We start from the raw sequence: 20,868 nt of genomic DNA, 5'->3' as shown, positions 1-20,868 counted from the left end.
ACTAAATTTCTTTGTTTAAGAAGTAATATAACAGTCAGGATTGTATGATGCGTGTTTACCTTTTCTCGAATTGTTCATGTTGTCAAAGTTAATCCGCTGACAGGACAAACAAGGTGCACTTTTGCGCGGGGTGCCATGCGACATGATTACCATAGTAACTTTTGGCAAAGCACCTGGTGTACTTTAGTTGCATTCCTCGGTTGAGTGTGAATAAAGAGACTATGGAAAGGCGTTGAGAAACATACCTGCATGCATATTTTGAAGCCCTTGATGCAGTATGAAATGTTATAGAGGAGATTTCAGTATATATCTCTAGTATAGTTTGCGTAAGCTTATATCTTTATTAAAAGCTTTTATATAGTGCTAGTCTTAGATCGTATAGAGGTTAAAAGAAAAGAATTGTCTATTTGAAACCGTTCAATAGATTTACTAGTATATTTCCTATTTAATCGTGCTAGTTATTTATATTACCTGATTTAATCGGGACTTTTTCTACTTAATACTAGTTTTAACTACTAGCTTTTGTAGAATTACGTTTGATAGTTTCTCATTTTTGATTAAAGTAGCCTCCTCTTCACTCTTGCTTTTGTCTGTTGATTCCTGGTTTGTTTCGTAGAACTCGGTGATTGACTTTGCTATTCCTCTACGTACCCGCCCTCTCTTTGAAGATACTTGATCAATATACAATTGAAAGAAGAGAATTGTAAAAGTCTAGAAAAACACGCCAACATTTTCCTTGTAAGTCTAGATTTTAAGGTCCTTCGTCCTTGAGGACTTTCTTTACACGCTGACATCGACGCCTTCCGAGCCGGAAACGTTAACTGAATCTCATTTGCATCTGGCTTGTAGCACCTCGGCTTACAAAACCTATTGTTGAGCCATGTTGGTGATGAATGGAATATCTCATTGACTGGAGGCGCGGCAAAGCCGGCCGTCCATGAGCTCGATCCAATCCTCACTTCCAACGCATCGAGGACACCACTGAAGGGACTCAGGATCGAGCTTCTTCTTTATCTCTTGCAGTCGAACATAGTTACGACCCCAGAAAGTTTGTTGCCAGTTGGGTTCATGCAAACTAGCCTATGTAGACAGTCAGTTATTTCGTTCGGTCATGAATGTTGCTTTCATGGTGGTAAGTCTCACCTCATTGATATAAGCACCAGATTCCGGCGCCAGGCTACGGAGGGCATCGCCCACTCTGTTTGTCATGTCGTCGAACACATGAGTAACTTCGGGGTATGAGGCGGAATCGTCCCAACCCCTAGTAACATAAAAGTGGACGACTGCGTCCCTCCATGCAGGGTTAAGAGCGTTGTCAACGGGTACCTTGCTCGCAATCATACCACCAGCGATAGTTGGATTGGAAATCCCACCCTGCCAGAGAACAAATATTAGTTTGCTGCCCTCACCGAGATTAAGAGAGGTAACGTACCACAGGCCCTTCAGGTCGAGGTCCTACGGCTTCGAGAATTTTAGCAAGCTCTTGCGTGTTGTTGGTGAGGGGCGCAGCAGGGAGAAGTCTCGAAGCCGTTGCGCCACCCCCACCTCCAGCACCACCAAGCGCTGCCATCGGTAGGGAGTTGTATACGCTGATCCAATCACGAGACCATATCACGTTTGACTCGTGTGTGGCCGTAGAAGCGGCACCCTCCAGAATGGACAAGAACGATTTGGTGAGCGCTTCCGCTGTTCCATTGGGTTTGTTATAGAGGAAGAAGAAACCATAAAACGTTAGTGAATCGTAGGACGGAGGGCCTCCAATGGTATAGAAACCCTGGAAGCCGCCCTCCTTAAGGGCCGGAAGCTGATTGTGAAGCTCAGCTACGAGAGACCACCAGCTCTTGAAGGTACTGTTGTCAGTCTTCGTTACAGAAATAGTCCAAACTGTTGCTTGCGGCATAGGGTGGGCTTTAACCGTTAGCTCAGTGATGACACCAAAAGTGCCGCCACCGCCGCCGCGAACAGCCCAGAAGATATCGGAATTTTGGCACTCGTTGGCTGTGACAATTTCACCACCGGGTGTGACAACGGTGGCTTCAACAATGCTGTCTGCCCCCATTCCGTATTCACTAGTCATCCAACCGTGGCCGCCAGCGGTTGCCCAGCCTACAAGGCCGACGTCCTGCCAAGGTTGAGTGAGTCTGGAGGTCGTTATAAGGTGGCTATGATGGTTTTGATTGGTAACTTACCGCATTTGTTCCGCCAACAACAGCTACTCCGTACTTAGCAGCAGTCTTGAAGGCTTCATCGTCCTGGATGCCCGCACCAAATGTCACGGCCATTTGGTCTGAAACGTTGCTAGAGTTGCCATTAGGGCATGTCGGCACGAATTCTTTGTGAAATTCATGTTGCTTCAGGTTATGCGTCCAGATACTTGAGTCAATGTGTTAGAAAATCCAAAGAGACCTTTTAGGGAAAGGTAGGGGCAACATACGACAAACTTCCAAATGCGGTGCTCCTATGATAGACGTTATTAACGAGTGTTATACATATCCCCCTTGATGATCGAAACTTACTTGGCGCCGTTATGACCCGTATTCTTTACGTTCAAGCGCAAGTTGTGCTCAGCGGCAAACTTTACAGCGGCCTGAACATCCTCGGCTCGGCTCACGTTGACAGAGTATGCGGGATATTTGCCCAAACTACAACCCCGAGAGCCTGCTAATGCATCTCCAGCTGTGCTGGTACCGTTTTCGTAAATTGGATTACAACTGTTGTTCGCGAACCATGGGGAGTGAACGCTGACAGGGTCCGAAGAATGAAAGGCCGGAGTGGACCAGTTCGATATGACAGTTTTGCAAGCAGCTGCATCGTAGTTTGGCTGGTCCTTGTAGCAGACTGAAGGAGCAAGAATTGTTTTCAGGAGTCTTCCGGACAATGTTTCGTTGAGAGATGACCAAGTTTCATCTGATGGCCAGCAAGGATCGCCTGGTGCCTATGGGTATCACATAATGTCAGTAGTAAATCACTTGTGGCTTCCAACTCCCCTGTATGATATGTACTTACACATTTGCAATCTAGAGCGATTACAAACTTTAAAGCGCACAAGGCTCCTGCGGTGATCTTCCAAAGCTGCATGTTGACTATCTTTGCTTTATGATAGTAGAGTAATCTGCAGAAACTAACGTAATGAGATTTCACAACCAGGTGCTTCTCCTTGAATTTCCCAAGGAAGCTTGCGATATATATACATTTACTGTAGTAAAAATCATTAATTTTGACATCATAGTACTGACATACAAGTTAATATCCTCAAATACGAAGGCGAGGTAAAATAGGTGCTCGTGTAAATACACGTATCCAAGGAATGGGTCAGAGTGTACCGTGAGTTACCATTGGCTCGGGGTTCCCCGAATACACGTATTTGCTAAATAGGGTTGGGACTCGGAGTCCATAGTCGACGGCATTGATCACTGGTGACACCGGGCACGAATATAAGACTATGCACGTAAGCTTAGTGGGTCTTCTACGTAAGGCTTTGTAGCTTGACTCAGGCTTGACGGCCGCGTTGAATACATGTATTCAACAAATTCGCTGTCCCAAGACTTTTCACACATACACGTAAAAACCAGTCGCATACTCCTTGGCCGCAAAATATCTTTTCGTCATAAGCTTAATTTGCACAATCACACGAGAACTGCACCAGGTGTTGATTTGCCCGAAAGTCCTTCACGTCATCCAAATTCTAGAGTCAAACCATCTGGAATACGGCAACGGTCACATGATGTATCGGCGCTCCCACAGAAAGTCTCGCAGGGGTTGCGCGGAATGTAAACAACGCCACATTAAGGTATGTACTATTGAGCTAATTCTGCCATTGATCGTCTCCCTGTTTGTGGCTAGACGAAGTGTCAACGCTGAGGGAACCTTTATCCAACCGACAGTGTGATGAGACCCAGCCAAAATGTGTAAACTGCACCATAGTGGGTCGGGCGTGCGTATTCCCTACACCCGCGAAGCCCAAACACTCGAAAAGCTCGAAAAGAGTCAAGGGTTCTTCCACTCTTTCTTCTGGAGGAACTTCGCCGACAATCGATACGGCCCCCGGATCCTCAGATGAGCAAACTCCCGCAGCCATCCCTGCTCCAGAATTGGTCCACCTGGCGCATCGCTCGCGCGATGTCTCCAATACACTGTCTTCATCCCCGGATGTCGCAGTCAACATGTACCATATGAAGTTGCTGGTCCATTTCTCGCTGGACCTTGCTATCCCAGAGCTTGAACATAATCTTCTAGAGCAGAGCACCCGCCTTGTATTGAAGACCGGCGCTGAGGTACCCTATCTTCTTCACGAGATTCTCTCCTTATCATCTCGTCATCTGTCCCTGATTGAAGTCGAAAAAAATTCTGAGTACCTCAACCTGGCGGTTCAGCTGCAGACCCAAGCAATATCTTTATTCAATGCCCAGAGAGTCTGCATCAATGAGGTCACATGCGTACCCATGGTTCTGTTCTCCTCAATCCTTGGCCGCCACCTTTGCATAGACGCCCTTGCATTTCGCAGCCCTGACCTTGGCGCTTTCCTCAATCATTACGTCAGGTTCTTCCAAATACACAGAGGGGCGAAAATGATTGTCAACCGGGCGTGGCCTCTCTTGAAAAAGTCTGACCTATGCCCTCTGATGGCCTGGGGAGTGGGGCTCGGTCGTCTAAGAAGCCATGGACATCATTGCGACGGCATACTAGGGTTGCTTTCCGTCTCAAAAGACACATCCGCCGCCTCATTGGAAACTTGCCGTAAGGCAATTGAGTTTATTCAGATTGCCATGGATGATGTGGCGGTTCGGATGTTCACGCAAGCCAAGCATCTGTACCAGATTGTTTTCTCATGGTCCTTATTGGTTCCCGAGTCTTTCGCTGACATGCTTGCACAGCGGAGACCAGAAGCAATCGCGGTCCTGGCACATTACGCAGCAATTTTACATCTGGCCAGAGACTTATGGCAAATCGGTGATTCAGGTGCATATCTCTTCGAGGTCATTTCTAAACACCTCGGCGCTGCATGGGAAGAGTGGATTGCATGGCCACGAAGTATTATATGTCCGAATACTGCTGCGCTATCTGCTGATGAAGGCTAATCGGTGCAAATATGATCCTATCATATAAACTTTGTATTCAATTTGAACTTCAAAATAAATAGTGCAGCAAATCTAGAAGTGTACGCTGTAATAGCATGTGTCCCAATGCTTCTGCAACAGGCTTGGTGGCTGCTATGCCCTGACAATGGGGATTAGCGAAAAGAAGATATTATATGCTTACCATACAGAGACTTGTGAACGATGCGTGTTCAAAGACAGAATATTGTTTTAATTTTGACTTCTGCTTTTCTTTCTTCTTTCTTCTCATTAAACAGGACGGTCCGATTCATTGTTACAGCACCCATGCCTAGAGCGCTACCCTACCTGACATTGCTGTCCATCTGAATGCATTCGGATTGCGTATTCACTACATGTAAACTTGAACTTGATGTATTTGCGTTACTTGGACCTTTCTAGACGTATGAGGTGTCAAACCCATTGTGCTCAGGACTCGGTATCACTAGGGTCATTTTAATCGTTGCTATTTCGGCGTAGTTAACGGCACTGCCTGGAGCAAGCAATACAAGGATGGTATTGCCGACGGCGAATGTGAAAGGCTCATGCTGTGTGAGGCTATGCACCGGGGAGGACTGTCAGAATATTTCTGGCATAGCATAACTCCACTAGAACCTCAAGTAAAGCTTGGCCCGCGCTAGCATCTGGAAAAAGCATTGGATTGGCAGCAGATACTAAGTTGACGACCAAAGCCTGCACAATTTGATTGTTAACAGTAGTCACTAATGTGCAGCCAGCCCGTAATGTGAGTATATAAGCGTATCCGCTATCGGTAATGTAACAAATATACTCGGAATACTGCGCAACGGCGAATTTACTGTTGATGACAGAGTTACCAGGACTGGAAGCCTGTAAATTGTAATCAACAGCAGCCACAAGGCAAGGAGTAGGAGAAGGAACCTAAAGCATAATCAGTGCCTTGTTCTTAACACAGATATATATCCTGGGTCTTACAGCAGAGCTGCTAGAGCGGCGAGAACTGGTAGTGGTGATAATAGGGCTGCTGTAACTGCTAGACGGCGTGGTACTAGTGCTGCTGGAAGTACTGGTGACTGTGATAGAAGAGCTGCTCGAAATAGTAGCAGTGGTAGTAGAACTGCCTGAAGCGCTGGTAGTGTTGGAAGAACTATCTAAAGTACCAGTAATTGTAGTGGATGCTATTGTAGTGTTCTCTATTATATCGTCTAGCGGACTAATAATGATAGCCGAAGTGCTGCAGCTGCCGCTCGTGGTTGTCACTCAGCTAGAAGCAGTGGTAGTCCTTGTACCATTGGTACCAATGCTAGCCGTTGTGCTACTGAGAATTCTCTTACGTGTAATGCTTCTGCTGACATCTTTCAAAACCATTAGCTCCGGAATAAATTGCTTCTTGTTGTTTAAGATGTCGAGCGAATTTTCTTATTTTCTATATCAATGTCTAGAATGCAGCATGTATTTATTTCTCCTCTGCTTGAGAGGCTTCAAATCGGCCACGTCAAGGTTCAAAGCTCACCGTTTCTTGGGGCCTCTGGGAAAGTGTAACAGTAGCCATAAAATGATGTTTCGGCACGCGAATTAAAAAGACATTCCTTGATGCCTACAGACTGCCGAGTCACGAAATCTGCGATGAATATGAAACCTGCTAAAGGCCTAAAGGTGTATGATTAATGCCCTCAAAGTCTTCGTGTACTATGTATTCCAACTCCGCGCAAAGTCTGAAATGTGTGCTTGCTTGTTCTACGGGTGCTCTTGGCTTCAATTGCTTCGGAACCAATTTGATACCTTGAGCCTATAGTCTTTTTAAGCAGATATTCAAGGAACATTGAAGGGAAACTGTCCGTGGCCCACCTGCGAAACCTTGGAGTCATGCGTTGCTGGGGCTAAGTTCGGCAGGGTGCCGACGACTAAGGATTTGTTGCAGGGACCACCGTGTTACCATGTTTGCATCCCAGGCTTACAACAAATCTCCAACCTCATTCTAAGACAAGAGAATCTTGATAGGGAAAGATAAATTGGATGAAATTATGAGTACATGGAGTTTTACCGTGTTTTCGGAAGTTCGGACTGCAACTCAGACAAGCTGGAGGCACCCAGAGGCCAAGACGCCCTACTATTAGGAGCCAAATCCTGGCACCAACAGCCAGTCAATTAACACGCTTCTTTAAGACCACGCTTTACAATCTGCTGCGCTCATAAAAATATATCAGGCAGTGCCCCACAAGAATAAACTTCCTTAGCATTGCGGCACGTGTTGTAAATTGGACGAACTACTATCACTCATAGCCTCTTACGTTGTCTTTGTAAGCACTGGTTCATCTACTTGAGGTTCGGCATTTGATTTTACTATTCTCCGTCTCAAGCTATAAGTACACCCAAGCTATGTGATCACTACGATCTCAAGAACAGAACATTCCATTATTGCACCAGCATATCGAGCCAAACTTCCACTCGTTCTAATTCACAAACAACCTAAGCTATGCGAGCCTCCTCAATTCTTACTCTGGGCGTCAGCGCCCTCGCCTGGGCAAAGAGCGCGGCGACTTTCCTGCCACTCCAAGGCTCATCGGCACCTTACTGTCCGCCTCGCCCAGCAACTCCTGAGGAGCAGAGAGCTATTCTCGGTGAATTTATTCAGGCGTTTTACGAAGAGAGGAATGCGACCAAAGCTCTACTAAATCACGTCGCGGAGGACTACATCCAGCACAATCCGAACGCTCTCTCCGGTCGTCAGAACACGCTTGCCGTTTTGGCGCCTTTCGTTTCCCCGAATACGGTTAAGAACAAAATCATGAACCAGGGCCTTGACAACAATATCGCATTCATTCATTATCGCATGGATCTTGCCGCAGGTGGAGAACCTTTCGCTGTGGTGGATGTCTTCAGGTTCAACGGAACTTGCATAATGGAGCACTGGGATGTTGCACAGCAGCGGCCTGCCAATGCGACTAACCCCATCGCCATGTTCTAATGATAGAGAGAAGAAGCATTGTACTAGCGTTACTGATGAAGCATGAGTTTTCTATAACTTTACTCTGTCCGTGACAATTGTATAGGAATTCAGATACCAGGGCCAATCCGAGTTTCGTAGACATCCGAGAGGCACACTTCAACGTGTACTGACAGAAATATGATGTTTCATGGAAAGCAGTAGAGTCATTAAATCGACAGACAAAATGTACAAGTAGCATTTGACGTTCACCGAACTTAAGGGGGAAAGTACAAGGTGATAAATGAATGCAGATGAGGTGAAAGAAGTTATTCTGTTACTCTGAATGCAAGGGACATGGAAGTCCTACTAGATTCTGTGCCAAAAAAAGAAATCATGACCCAACATAATGTCGGGATTCACATTCTTAAACGTTAGCCAAGCTTTAGATGAACAGAGATTATTGAACATATGAGTAGTTTTCAGAAGAGGTTCAGCGGAGTTGAAGCCTATCTTTTCACTTCATTCTTACTAAATACCTTGCTGGATTGTGTCCTATCATCGTTACTTTGCATGATTCATTCCACTATTTAGAAGCGAGACAATAGCAGGTTTGCAAAGTCGTCTGCCTGTTCCTTTCGTGACTTGAAAAGACTCAGGTACTGCTCTTCCGGCCCCACAGAGCCAACAATCACGTCCTCAGCTCCAGCAAGGAACTGCTCAAAAGCTTCCTCGACAAAACTCTGAACAGGCATACCTATAGCTCGACCGCGCTCTTTGCCCATGTAATCGTGAATTTCAGCTGCTCAAATTAGCATTGCCTGGCCAGTTTATGGGCTGCTTTTACTTACTTTGAACTGCAGGTGCCCAAATCTCAATGACTTTGGTGCTAGAGTCTCTAAGTTGCTGGCGAAGACAGTAAACGAAAGAACTAAGAGCCGCTTTTGATGCAGAATATGCCGGCATTAGGACGGCCGGAAGAATAGAAATATGTGTTCCTGTGAAAATCAAGCCTGTAGGATATGACTTCTTCTGAAGCTCCGGAAGAAACTTCATAGTCAGGTCTGCAACGCCAAGGAAATTGGTATTGATTTCGTTTCGAAATGCATCCATGTCGACAGTCTCGGGCTGCGAGAGCCTTGCAATACTTTGAATGCCAGAGTTGATGAACACGCAGTCGATGTCCGGGAACCTTCGGATAACCCTAATACTGTATCAGCTTGACATCCATTTCTCTTGCTTCAACTCCTTGGACAACTGACTCATTAAAGAAATCATTTAGACCAGCCCTATCCGTTATGTCGAACCGGATGGAAGCTGCCCTTGAAGGCCCATGCTTGTCAACAAACGTATCGAGCCGTTCTTGGCGACGGCCCACGGCAATGACGTTGACTCCCTCATCAACAAGTTTATCTGCCATTGCGGCACCAATTCCAGATGTGGCACCAACCAGAAGGACGTGCTTGTATGGGAAGGACATATTTCAAGGTGCTTTGTGTGAATAGACAACTTGTTGGATGAATGATATTGATCTTGTTTCAAAGTCAGTTGGGGCAAGTCGACGGCGAACTGCGGGAAGCTGTCATTCATATGCCACTCCCTTTACATCTCCCTGGCTTCACGGAACCTATTAAGACAACTCACAATAGGCGCCCGGGCGCTGCTATGATTGAGTGTTGCGGCTTTAACAGTATGTCCGGGAAGAGTAATTTGTTATCGGATTTACCAATGACTTAGAGCCGAGGGAAGTTGTCGTTCTTATTGGTGATGCGTAACCCAATTGCATCGTTCCGGTCTAGTTCCTTAACCGAACTGTGCCACTTAGACACTTTAGTCATTCGTTAGAATCTTGTGGCGTCGGTAAATCCGACACTGGTGTAAGGCTCCGCGAGAATAGCAGAAGTAGAAAAGAGTGAAGTGAAGGACACAGTAAATGGGAAGAATGTATACGTCATGAAAGTAAGTTTTATTGTTATTTTCATGGTAAGATACACCATTAAACCGACTGTTTTCCCAACAAATATATGTGTTGGTTGAATGATTATCAACCAAGCACTTGGCCAATATCCTAGCCCTTGGCCGTTGGGCGTTACGCCTTTTGAGATCGATGTTGTCTTTAGAAAAAATATCATACCTGTTACTTGTCTCACAGAGCTACAAGACTTATGCTTACTGCCTCCTTGCGATCTAGAATCTGTCAAGTCTGAGGATAGATGTGTAATTTGCACCCCATGTGATTTTGTAGCGTGAGCCTCTTGCACGCCAAGAAAACCCCGATTATTACCAAATGTGGAGTTTATAACACTGTCATTTGGTGTTGCATCAAGCTTCAGCTGGGTTCTCTTCGGCATTGTCTTGTACGGGACCTTCTTTGCCAAGCGGCTCCAGGATAGCTACCCTGCCTACCGTAGCGCAATAACGTGTCATGCATACAAAGGCGAACCGTTTCACAGTTATTTGGGTAGGAAATAATGGTCTGTTAATACACCAGATATCGGCAACGTCTTTGTGTCCTATCATGAGTGCAGCATGACATGCAAAAAAGGCACTATTCATAACTCCACAGCTCCTCTGCAGCAGATTATCACTCCCCCACATTGTCACTTTCCATCTAATTGGTTTAACGTACATCTTTAGATCGCAGTCATGTATAGCCCCCTGCCTTCATTGCTACCTTAGCCTTTCCTGAGCGTTGTGGACAGAAACTTGATACCTGCATCGGGCAGTGCCCAGATGTTAAGCTGTAATGCCCCCAGGCCTCCAAACCCTCTATGAACTACTTGATTTCGGGAAAGTTGCGTTTAGTTTACATTTGTCAACTTTGATTGTCTTCCAAAGACCAACCGGTCAACTGGCCGGCTCTGACCCCAACAGGTTTTGGCAGGATTATGCTGGCTCAAGACTTTCGCACGTAATGATGACTTGGATATGTAAGCCAGTTATGTGCTTATATCAGTCAGAACATCGAGAAAGGGCTTTGAAGGACTGAGAACTTTTAAAATAAAAAGGAACATATGAGTGGCTGCTCGATTAGTTTGATGCATAGCCTAACAATCTTCGATATATACCTCAAGCCCCGCAGTCTACAACTCATTTGAAACTTGAGATGAAAGGATAACTCTGCCTATCATGTGAATACATCTGGAATTAATGTGGAAACTCTTGTAACGTTATTTGCACCCTAGCTACCTTGATTTTTGTATACCCTCGTTGTCGCATCAAACATCTGTGTTGAAGGCGTGGAGCTCTAATATACCAGAAGACACCCTTTAAAACCAAACCCACCAAGTTATTACCTCCAAAGCCATGGATTTACGCAAAATGAAGCTGATTGAAATCGAGAAGGCCAATAAGTGTGCACTGCCGCAATGCCTAGAAGTCTTGATATGAAAACCCGGCTTCGCCAAGGTCATGCCCTGGTAGTACGCAGCTCTCCCTCCCAACTTCTGTTGCATGAATCGCCTCCATGATTTCCTTCAACAATAAGCCATGCACCCAAGGAGAATTTATTATCCGTCTGGACGAGACGTGTCGGTCGGCAATGTCACAAGATCCTTGGGAGATGGCGGATATAATGGCAATGTGGCCAAGTCCTAATTACAGTGGGAAACTGCCAAGCACCTTATGCTGGCATATCCGTCTGCTTTCCGAGTACGTTTTGCGTACAGTAATCAAATCTCGCTGAGGCCTGGACATGCATTCTTGGCCTCATCGACTCTTCTGCTCCAATGTTTGGCGCCGTGGAATTAGCTACAGGAAAGTTTCAATGCCCAGAAATGCCAAGTCAAGCTCTCGTTACTTATGGTCGGATGAGAATCCCAATTGACCTGTCGGCTCCGTTTCCCCTCTGTGTGCCAAGCCCAGGCCAAGATCAGTGAGCGGGGAGAGCCTCCAAGACCATCCTATCCCGGACTCTATTTTTCCACGTCTCGCTCATCACCATCAGGCTCGCTTCTCCCCATGTAAGTTGCCTTGTTTGGATTGAACCTCGCATCGAACTGAACTACTATTGACAAAATCCTTCTAAGTCGGCTAGTCAACCCCCCCTAGTTGTGCATGTACATTATCTTACACCATAGAAGAGAATCTAATTTGTCCAACAGGCCCACCGATGACCTCGCCCTGGCCTGACTGCCAATTCATATGTACATTACCAGTGGTGCAAAACATTGGTTCATCCTATGCCTCTGCCTTTGGTGTTGTGGAGACACCTGCAGCTGAGATGCACACCTTGGAGAACTGTCCCTGGTACATGCGCCTGCAGCTTCCAGGCACCATGACCCGACCTCAATTGAAAAAGTTCGGGAGGCCATGAACTGTGCTATTGTTATAAAGGCGACCCGCGCCTCCCAGGTTATTTGACTTCTTGCCCAGCTCAAGAGATTCGATCCCTGCAGCCGATATACGTCAAGATGAAGCCTGTCTCTGCCCTCCTTTTTGCCTCGGGCGCCGCCGCGATGGCCATTCGTCAGAGGGGCATCGATGAACCTCTGGCGGGCCGCGTGATTGACTCTTGGATTCTCAACAACAACGAGCCCCAGCGTGACTACTGGTATGGCCGTGCTGCCCTGTACACCGGTGTCGAGGCCGTATACGAGCTGAACAAGAACGAGACCCTGCTGTCTTGGTATCGGTCTCGCATCGATGGCCTCGTTGTCACAGAGAACGGTACTATTCCCGGCTTCCGCGAGGACCATTACTCCCTCGATGACTACCGCATTTGTCGCAATATCCTCTACTGGTACCAGCGCACCGGCGAGGAGAAGTACAAGATCGCGGCCGACACTATCCGCGGCATGCTGGAGAGACACCCTCGTACCCCTACCGGCGGTTTCTGGCATCGCTCACCCATTTACAAGAACCAGATGTGGTTGGATGGTATCTACATGGCTGATACCTTCTATGCCCACTACACCTCCCTCTTTGACGCGGATAACACTACCGCTTGGGACGATATTGTGCTCCAGTGGGACAGAATTGAGGATGTTATTCGCGACCCTGAGACCGGTCTCCTATTCCACGGCTTTGACGAGGGCAAGGAGGCTGTCTGGGCCGACCCCGAGACAGGTGCCTCTCCCCTCATCTGGAACCGCGCTGTCGGTTGGTACTTCATGTCTTTGATTGAAGTCCTCGATCTTTTCCCCAAGGAGCACGCCGGCTACGAGCGCCTGCTCGGATACTACACCACCCTTGCCGCCGCTCTCAAGCGTGCTCAAGACCCTGAATCTCATGGTTGGTGGCTGGTCATGAACGAGCCCTACCCCGGCAAGGAGCGCAACTACTTCGAGAGCTCTTCCGCTGCCATGTTCACCTGGGGCTGGCTTGCTGGTCTGCGTCTCGGTTACATTGACGAGGCCACCTACCTTGAGCCCGCTACCAAGGCCTACACCCACCTTGTTACTGATTTCATTACCAAGAACTGCAACGGTACCCTCACATGGACCGACACCGTGCAGGTTGGCTCTTTGAACAGCAACGCTACGTTTGAGGTATGAAGCTCCAATTTCCTCACTCTCTTAAACACAAATGCTGACTTTGACTTTTAGTACTATGTCGGTATTCCCGTGGTCGACAACGATACCCGCGGTGTCGGCCCCTACCTCCTCGCTGCGTACGAGTGGGAGCTCCGCAACAACATTTCCGCCTAAGAATGCCTCATTGTGCCATAGACAACAGGTACTACCTGTTTAGAGGATAAAGGGGCTACGTGGAAAATAGTAGAAGTTCAAGCCGAACCAGATGTAATGGAAGAAACTGAACTCTGCTTTACTTTTACCTCTATTTCGCTTTCTGCATAAAGCTTACGTTGGCGTGCAACCAATATAAACCTATATAGAAGAACCTAATGATGAACGTACAGGGTTGATGGTAGTACTGCTAGCGTATTAATTGCACTTCTATAGTATAGTGAGATTATGCTAGTAGTGTTCATATTTGCCCATTGCCATCCATAGTGAACATGGTAGAATCAATTGGGAGGTTTGGCATCAGCGAGCGTACGATATAGCTCAAAGGTTCAGATTTAGGGTACGAGATAAAATTAACACATTTGGAGAACAGAACTGGTCTAACCCCCCTCCCCCAACCCAAGCTTTTCATGGTCGGGTGGTCTGTGGTATACTACGCTTCTCATTTCTACTTTAAAGCGAAGAGCGTGTTTCAGTGGTTGTAATAGATTATTGGCAGTACCGAGATAAAACCCTGTAGTCTGGCGGCTCGCAATTTTCTCTTTGATATTAACTATTTTAATGAGAGTTCTATATCGTCGGAAATACGCTGTTTGGTGGGGTCTGACAAATGGCCTCTACAAAAGAGGTCCCGACAAGTGCTTGGAGAAAAGCACAACTTGGCACTTGGGGTAAAGAAAACCTAGCAGTTTCAGATATGGCGTTTCACAGATTCACATGTTAAGTAAAGACGCCAATGCACTATTATGCTTTGACCGTGATGTATTTGAGAAAAGTGGCAAGCAATTTCTTGCGCGTGGTCTTTTGCGCTACAGCCAAGTACAAAACCCGGTAAAAAATAAAGCTATCCGAGGATTCCAACCTATGCAAAAGATGGTACTGAGTTATTCGAGCTGATGACAGCGCTCATGATATCAAGGTAATCAATCAACACGTCGTTGTCCTTGTGCAGATCTTGCTGCACCCAAATAGACTGTATTGTGGTCTTCACCGCTTGGATACTTCTTATACGTTCATCCCTCGCTGTTCTTTCGATTAAGTTGATGATAGTTACCCTTTGCTCATCCTTTTGTGCTTCACAAGCGAGAATCAGCAAAGGGAAAAAGTGCTCACAGGTGCATGATCGAGCAGGCCCAGAGAACGCCGCATCTATCAAGGAATCAAGGTTTGCTGTCGCCTCCCATGGGCTCTGCGAGGCCCGCACGAGATACACTCGCGTTGCCATTTGGTAGAGTCCCACAGCGAAAATGGCGTCAGGGGTTGATTCAGTCGTATCTGACTGGATGGAAAGGCTTTCTATTCTTCTCTCGATATCCTTCAGCCGAAGTCGGTATTCCTCATCTTGGCTCCTGGGGTCCCTCGGATCAATTAGGGTGTCGCAAACCTCGGAGAGCAGGTTCAATATTGCATACGTAGGATTTGCAGAAGGCAGGTTCTACAAAGATATTGTTAGCGTAGGGTTGTAGGTAGACTTATATGATGATCCCATACAGGTCTATGTCTTGCTAAAGGCAGATACTGAAGGTTTTGGATCGTAGAGGCTTTTCTCGTTTTCATTGGGACCAAAGACTTGTGGCGCCAATGATGCATAGTAAAGCGAGATATCACTTCGTGATACTGGACCCAATTAAGAAGGTGGCCAGTATCACTTCCGTGCGGTTGGTCGTTGAGCTGAGTGGCCCGAATCATGTCCATTGCTCCCCAAGTGTGCCACAACCACTCTCCCGAACCTTCCAATGGTTGCATGATCTGTATATCATGGTGAGAAGTCTACGTTTGTGAAGGAAAAAATTGTCTATAGCCCACCTCAAATGACCCCAGAAGCATGGAGGCAGCAACATGCTGGGCAGCTGTCGCTGCTGTCAGGGGCTTACTTTTTACCGCGGCAGATAGAAACTGGATTGCTTGTATTTTTAGATTCAGTCCCTGCTTATCAAGTCCATGGCGGTGGAGCGAGGAGAAGGCAAGTAACGCGTAGAAAAGAGCGACCCCGGAAACAGCATCATGTGACAAGGCCATGCTCAAGAGTACGCCTCGAATATGGGAAGGTTCTTGACCAAACGTGACCAAAGAGAGGTAGGCGGTATGGTAAACTGGATTATTTGTAAACAGTAAAGACTTGAGCGCACGGTTTGGCCTTACAGTAGTGAATAAGATCCATGTGATCTGTATATTGTTGATGCTGCCTCGACAGGTTTGGAGAATATCCAAGCGGCTGATACAATGTTGTCTGCCCTGTAAGATAGCCATACAATTCCAGATCCTTGAAACTTGTATTGACAAAGAAAAGGCCGCTGGGAACCTCAATTGATCGATGTGGAAGCGATATCGCCGGCGGTGTGTTAGTCCCCGTCAGTGCACGTTTTTTATCACCGGCTCTAGGCCATGATAGACGCAATTCGTAACCCTGGCATTCTCGCCGTGATCGAACACACTTCTTACAGGCTGGTCGGTCCCCGTCGCACTGAACCTTACGAGCTGAGAAAGCATGATTAGAAACCACCTCAGCCCAGGTTCGGGTTTACGACCAAGACTGCTACTAACCTGCACACGTCCAACAGCCTTTTCGCACCTTCATTGTGATGACGGATGAGCCGGCATGATTTGCTTACGGCAATGTGGTTGCTTGCGAACAAGAAAGGGAAATGATCAAGTTGTCGGTTGATCTTCTGCGTCCAGAGGGCCTCGGAGAATGTTGCCTCGGGCGGGTCGCTTACGTTTTGTAGGTTGCGCTTATATGCGCCACCTCAAGACGGCCATTTGTCAGCGTCCTCTAGACGTTTTCGAGGTGCGTTACCCAATCGTCTGCGAATCCTTCCCGTCAATAACTGACCCCACCCAAAGCAACTTTTATCGAGGTTAAGAGGTGTATGATCCGGCTAGCCTTAGTTGGGTCATCTTGTTACAACCAGATTCCCTTTTCCTCTGAAATCAATCTGCAGAATGATAGGCACCAACATAGCATGATGAAACGTGGACGCAAGGACGATTACAAATAGAAAGCAATGGAATTGTTTTTATATAGCGTGTCTGTGGTTGTAATCTAATATAAATTGGCCATGCTCGGCCCCTCCAGAAGTGAGACTTAGGAGCACACATACCCTATCCAAATTCACCTCGTTGTACTCTCTTCACAAACTAGATCAGTTCCCAGTATCGTCTTCAAGAATCACCAGAATGCCTACCTACTTAATCACACAAGCAACCGGTCAGCAGAGTCGCTGGGTTATCTCCCATCTTCTTGCGGCGGGTGGTAAAATCCATGCACTTGTTCGGGACCTCCAGAAAGTCCCGCCAATCTTGCAAGACTCGAATATCACTCTTTTCCAAGGCGAGAGCAAAAACTATGAAGATGTATTCCGAGCAGCAAAAGGATGTGAAGGAGTCTTCTTGAACACCGTTCCATTCCCAGGACTGGAAGTCCTGCAGGCTAAGACTGTTGTCGAGGCTTGCCAGGACGCTGGCGTCGAAAGCATTGTCGCAGCCACGACCCATGGTACATCTAACACGGTGATGTGGGATAACGATGAAGTCAAAGAAATCCAACTGCATGATTACTTCTCGTCCAAGGCAGCAGTTGAAGATATCGTCCGAGCCGGCAAATTCCAAGCTTACACCATTGTTCGGCCGGCCGTGATCCATCACGACTTCTTCCTTCCAGGCGCACTTGGCAACTTTCCTCGGCTTCCAACCCATGGAGAGCTAGATCACCTTTCCGAAGAGGGTGCTAGACTGCCTTATACGGATGCAAACGACGTCGGCAAGTACGCCGCAGCGGCTCTACAAGACCCAGCCAAGTTTGGCGGTCAAGAGATTGATCTTGGACATGAGCTACTTACCATCCATGATGTCCGCGACATCCTCGTTAGGGTCAGCGGCAGGGAAGTAGGGGTAACTAAGCGTACCCCGGAAGAGTTGGATGAGATGGGCATTAGAGTCCCTGGTCAGAACTTCTACTTATTGGCAAACATCAAGGATCTCAGCTGGACTGCCGCCATCGCCCAAGAGGTCCAGGGAAAGTTCGGAATGCCATTTACTTCACTCGAAACGGCGTTGCAAAGGGACCGGGGTTTGCTCCTGGAATGTCTGCCAACCAAACAGGTCTCTTAACTGGATGCATAGCCATTGTGAGAGGTGTTGTATCGCGATGATTCTAAGATTAACGGTGGAAACATAAGGGTTAGAGAGATAGTGCTAATAACTGTATAACGGTGCTAAGTGTTAAGAAGTATGAAATCTATTTCAGACTAATGATATGCATCAGTGAAGAAAGTTACTTGTAATTTGGATGACTGTGAGATCGAACTGCGGGTCTCGTTCAATTTTCAAATTGCTTAGCATGCGTTCTATTGTTTAAGCTGAGTTTTGTACTTAGGCTTCGAAGCGTAGATATTTATGTTACCGCAACAGGGCGGGTTCAAAGCTTCCTAGCCGTCGATGATTTGTCAATAGACTTGACAGTAAAGGTGTTGAGACGGTGCGTAAAGAGTCACTATAATGTTTATTTTCCTATTTAAGCATCGTATCGAGGGCCTTAATAGTTAGTCATTTTGTGTTAACTGGTATAATTCAGTCTATGAATTAAAAGCTTAGATCGTGATGGGTTATGTGTAGGCGGTGCTGATCGTTCAAAGGCTAGTTGAACTGGGTTGATGAGATTCGGAGGTAAGATTTATTAGTCTTCGTTACAAGCAAATGCTGTGAAACTCACATGGTTATCGGACTTAGTCGGACAGCGAGCCGGCAGAACCGCTGTGGGCCTTTTCGCGGCGGACCGTGATGACGTAAGAATTGTCTGAGCCGGAGAGCGAGTTGGACAGCGAGCCGGACAGCGAACCGGGCAGCGAGCCGGTAGAACCGCCGTAGGCATTTCCGCTTCGGACCGTGGCTTAATGATGAAGGCTGTCTAAGAACAAAGATGACGTAACCATAGACTATATAAGGGATGGACTATCATTTTGCGTTGGAGGGCCAAAGACACAAAAAATTGCCTTGCGCGTTTATTATCTCGTCAAGAATCCGCCGATCACCTCTCTCATAACCAGAATCTTCAGATTACTTCAAACTCTCGATCCGAAGAAAAAATGGCAATTACAATCGGCATTGCAGGCATTACAGGCAAATTCGCCAGCCTAATTGGGAAGAATCTTTTAACCTACCCAGAAGTTAGAATTCGGGGTTATTGTCGCAACGTTGGAAAGCTAGCGGAAGGTTTGCGCTTGTCCCCGCACGTGAGCGTTGTTGAAGGGGATGCTACTGATTTGGACTCTATACGCCATTTCGTCAAGGGCTGTAATGTTGTTATCTGCTGTTATCTAGGTGATAACAAACTTATGACCGAAGGACAAAAGTTGCTTGTTGATGCATGCGAGGCTGAGAACGTCCCACGGTATATTGCTAGCGACTATTGCCTCGACTTTACGAAACTCGAGTACGGTCAGCATCCAGCAAAGGATCCTATGAAGCAGGTCAAGGAGTATTTGGAAACGAAAAAGAATGTGAAGGGCGTTCATATTCTAATAGGAGTATTTATGGAGACATTTTGGAGCTCATACTTTGCTCTCTTTGACCCAAAAGAGTCGAAATTCTCCTATTATGGAACTGGTGATGAGGTCTGGGAGTCTACTTCATATGCTACCGCAGCAGAGTTTACTGCCGCCGTTGCTATGGATCAGTCCGCAGTGGGAATGTTTCACTGTTGGTGTCCTTTTTCTAAATGATAGGCTTAAGCTAATCAATGCTTAGTCCTCGGAGACCGAAAAACTCTTCGTCAGATCGCTGATGAATACACTGAGGTTTACGGCCAAACACCAAAACTCGAGTGTCTCGGCTCGCTTGAAGACCTCTACACCGCTATGCAGGAGCTCTTCAAAAAGGATCCCTCAAATATATACACGTGGATTGCACTGTGGGTGTTTCTTGCGATTTCATTCATATTATGAACTCATAGATCCTAACCTTTTGGCAGTTTCTACCAATTTTATTCTTCAAATGGCCAGGCTTACTTGAAGAAAGATCTCGATAACAGCAAATACTCTGCAGTCAAACCTGAGACATTCAAAGCATTTATGCAATCTCGAACCCCTAAAGAACTCAGTGACTCCTACAAGAACGCTGGGTCCGATGTTTAAGCCCACATTAGTAGTAGAAGCCTGAGCCACTCTGGAGGTGCAAGTAGAAATCTAGACTTGAACTGGTTTATTAGTCTGTAGTTTTTAACTTAGAAAAGCCCTCTCAAGTAGAAGATGGACTTGTAGCCATCTATATTCTATCTTCTGTGCCGTTTGAACCGCTGTTAAGAAACCGATGTCCCTAATGTCTATGCTAGAAACAGCTGTAAACATTTCTTACAGAAATGGAGGATAGATTAAACAGCGGGTACAACGAATTATATGAAGTAATTTAGAAACACATTTTCCTCGCTGCTATAGTAGAGTAAAGGAACTTCCTCGTCGGCTATGAAAAACACAGATTAAACTCTTAGGCAATAAGTAGTTTGAAGTAGTCCAGGTGTCTCTTGAATATTTCGACATAACACGCAACATCCTATAGACACAAAAGTGCGTATGTCCTCATGTACTTCATCTCTATTTAAACCTAAGTTACTCTTTTATATACATTTTAGTCTAATTGCTATATCTAGTTTATTGTACTATTTTGTTTCCTTAGATTTTTCTTATCCTATTGTTATTATAACTATCAACTTAGGACTACAACTAGCTTAGGTAACGAAACAGGTGTTGAGCCTATGGCCGCTCACAAACAACAAAAACACGGAACCCACACAAATCACTACGTAAAGAGCCAATAATGCCAGGAGACGGTTTGCCATTTTGCAACCAAAGACCCAGAAACAAAGAAAACAGTATCATTCGATAGCTGTAGGCATTCGCAGATCTAAACAAAAGAGACGAACGAAAAAGTTCAAAGATTGACGTCATAATTGCTGATTTTCTAAAACGAGTGACTGATGGTGATAATGATCATGCTGTCAACTACCGTGTCTCCTCCTGTGCCCTCCAAGGTCAGCTCTCACGCGCCGCCTCGTGCCTCCATATGAGTGGGCCTCATACGCTCTCAAGCCCCTCAGTAGCCACGCCCCCTAAGTCCTATTTTACTATGATTAACGCACGCGGCTGGTATACTAAATATTACAAAGAATTCTGTGATTTCTTGTGGTGCG

At 46.4% G+C, this 20,868-nt stretch overlaps 8 protein-coding genes across 8 annotated transcripts; 5 read left to right on the top strand and 3 right to left on the bottom strand.

Moving 5' to 3' along the window:
- Positions 1–903: 903 nt before the first annotated feature.
- CTRU02_200869 (FAD-linked oxidoreductase-like protein 18) lies at positions 904–3,078 on the bottom strand (the record flags this gene model as incomplete). The annotated part of the gene is made up of 7 exons (XM_036718884.1): positions 904–1,080; positions 1,144–1,374; positions 1,433–2,122; positions 2,190–2,373; positions 2,435–2,458; positions 2,517–2,935; positions 3,007–3,078. 7 exons carry the CDS (start codon positions 3,076–3,078, stop codon positions 904–906), a joined length of 1,797 nt encoding a protein of 598 aa, XP_036589884.1.
- A 643-nt stretch (positions 3,079–3,721) lies between these two features.
- On the top strand, positions 3,722–5,078 carry CTRU02_200868 (uncharacterized protein; the record flags this gene model as incomplete). The annotated part of the gene is made up of 2 exons (XM_036718883.1): positions 3,722–3,790; positions 3,885–5,078. The coding sequence occupies 2 exons, from the start codon at positions 3,722–3,724 to the stop codon at positions 5,076–5,078; spliced, it is 1,263 nt and encodes a 420-aa protein (XP_036589883.1).
- A 2,470-nt stretch (positions 5,079–7,548) lies between these two features.
- CTRU02_200867 (snoal-like polyketide cyclase family protein) lies at positions 7,549–8,040 on the top strand (the record flags this gene model as incomplete). Its single annotated transcript, XM_036718882.1, has 1 exon — positions 7,549–8,040. The coding sequence occupies one exon, from the start codon at positions 7,549–7,551 to the stop codon at positions 8,038–8,040; it is 492 nt and encodes a 163-aa protein (XP_036589882.1).
- Positions 8,041–8,588: 548 nt separating this feature from the next.
- On the bottom strand, positions 8,589–9,478 carry CTRU02_200866 (short-chain dehydrogenase reductase family; the record flags this gene model as incomplete). The annotated part of the gene is made up of 3 exons (XM_070203756.1): positions 8,589–8,800; positions 8,850–9,208; positions 9,261–9,478. The coding sequence occupies 3 exons, from the start codon at positions 9,476–9,478 to the stop codon at positions 8,589–8,591; spliced, it is 789 nt and encodes a 262-aa protein (XP_070062338.1).
- A 2,932-nt stretch (positions 9,479–12,410) lies between these two features.
- CTRU02_200865 (cell wall glycosyl hydrolase) lies at positions 12,411–13,646 on the top strand (the record flags this gene model as incomplete). Its single annotated transcript, XM_036718880.1, has 2 exons — positions 12,411–13,487; positions 13,545–13,646. 2 exons carry the CDS (start codon positions 12,411–12,413, stop codon positions 13,644–13,646), a joined length of 1,179 nt encoding a protein of 392 aa, XP_036589880.1.
- Positions 13,647–14,547: 901 nt separating this feature from the next.
- On the bottom strand, positions 14,548–16,263 carry CTRU02_200864 (uncharacterized protein; the record flags this gene model as incomplete). Its single annotated transcript, XM_070203755.1, has 5 exons — positions 14,548–15,120; positions 15,177–15,434; positions 15,492–15,778; positions 15,828–16,163; positions 16,230–16,263. 5 exons carry the CDS (start codon positions 16,261–16,263, stop codon positions 14,548–14,550), a joined length of 1,488 nt encoding a protein of 495 aa, XP_070062337.1.
- A 599-nt stretch (positions 16,264–16,862) lies between these two features.
- Positions 16,863–17,795, top strand: CTRU02_200863 (NmrA-like family protein; the record flags this gene model as incomplete). The annotated part of the gene is made up of 1 exon (XM_036718878.1): positions 16,863–17,795. The coding sequence occupies one exon, from the start codon at positions 16,863–16,865 to the stop codon at positions 17,793–17,795; it is 933 nt and encodes a 310-aa protein (XP_036589878.1).
- Positions 17,796–18,769: 974 nt separating this feature from the next.
- Positions 18,770–19,816, top strand: CTRU02_200862 (NmrA-like family protein; the record flags this gene model as incomplete). The annotated part of the gene is made up of 3 exons (XM_036718877.1): positions 18,770–19,382; positions 19,431–19,593; positions 19,654–19,816. The coding sequence occupies 3 exons, from the start codon at positions 18,770–18,772 to the stop codon at positions 19,814–19,816; spliced, it is 939 nt and encodes a 312-aa protein (XP_036589877.1).
- Positions 19,817–20,868: the final 1,052 nt, after the last annotated feature.

Source organism: Colletotrichum truncatum (assembly GCF_014235925.2).
Source record: "Colletotrichum truncatum strain CMES1059 chromosome Unknown Contig_0001, whole genome shotgun sequence".
Lineage (NCBI taxonomy): Eukaryota > Fungi > Ascomycota > Sordariomycetes > Glomerellales > Glomerellaceae > Colletotrichum > Colletotrichum truncatum.
This window is presented reverse-complemented; position numbering and strand designations above follow the sequence as displayed.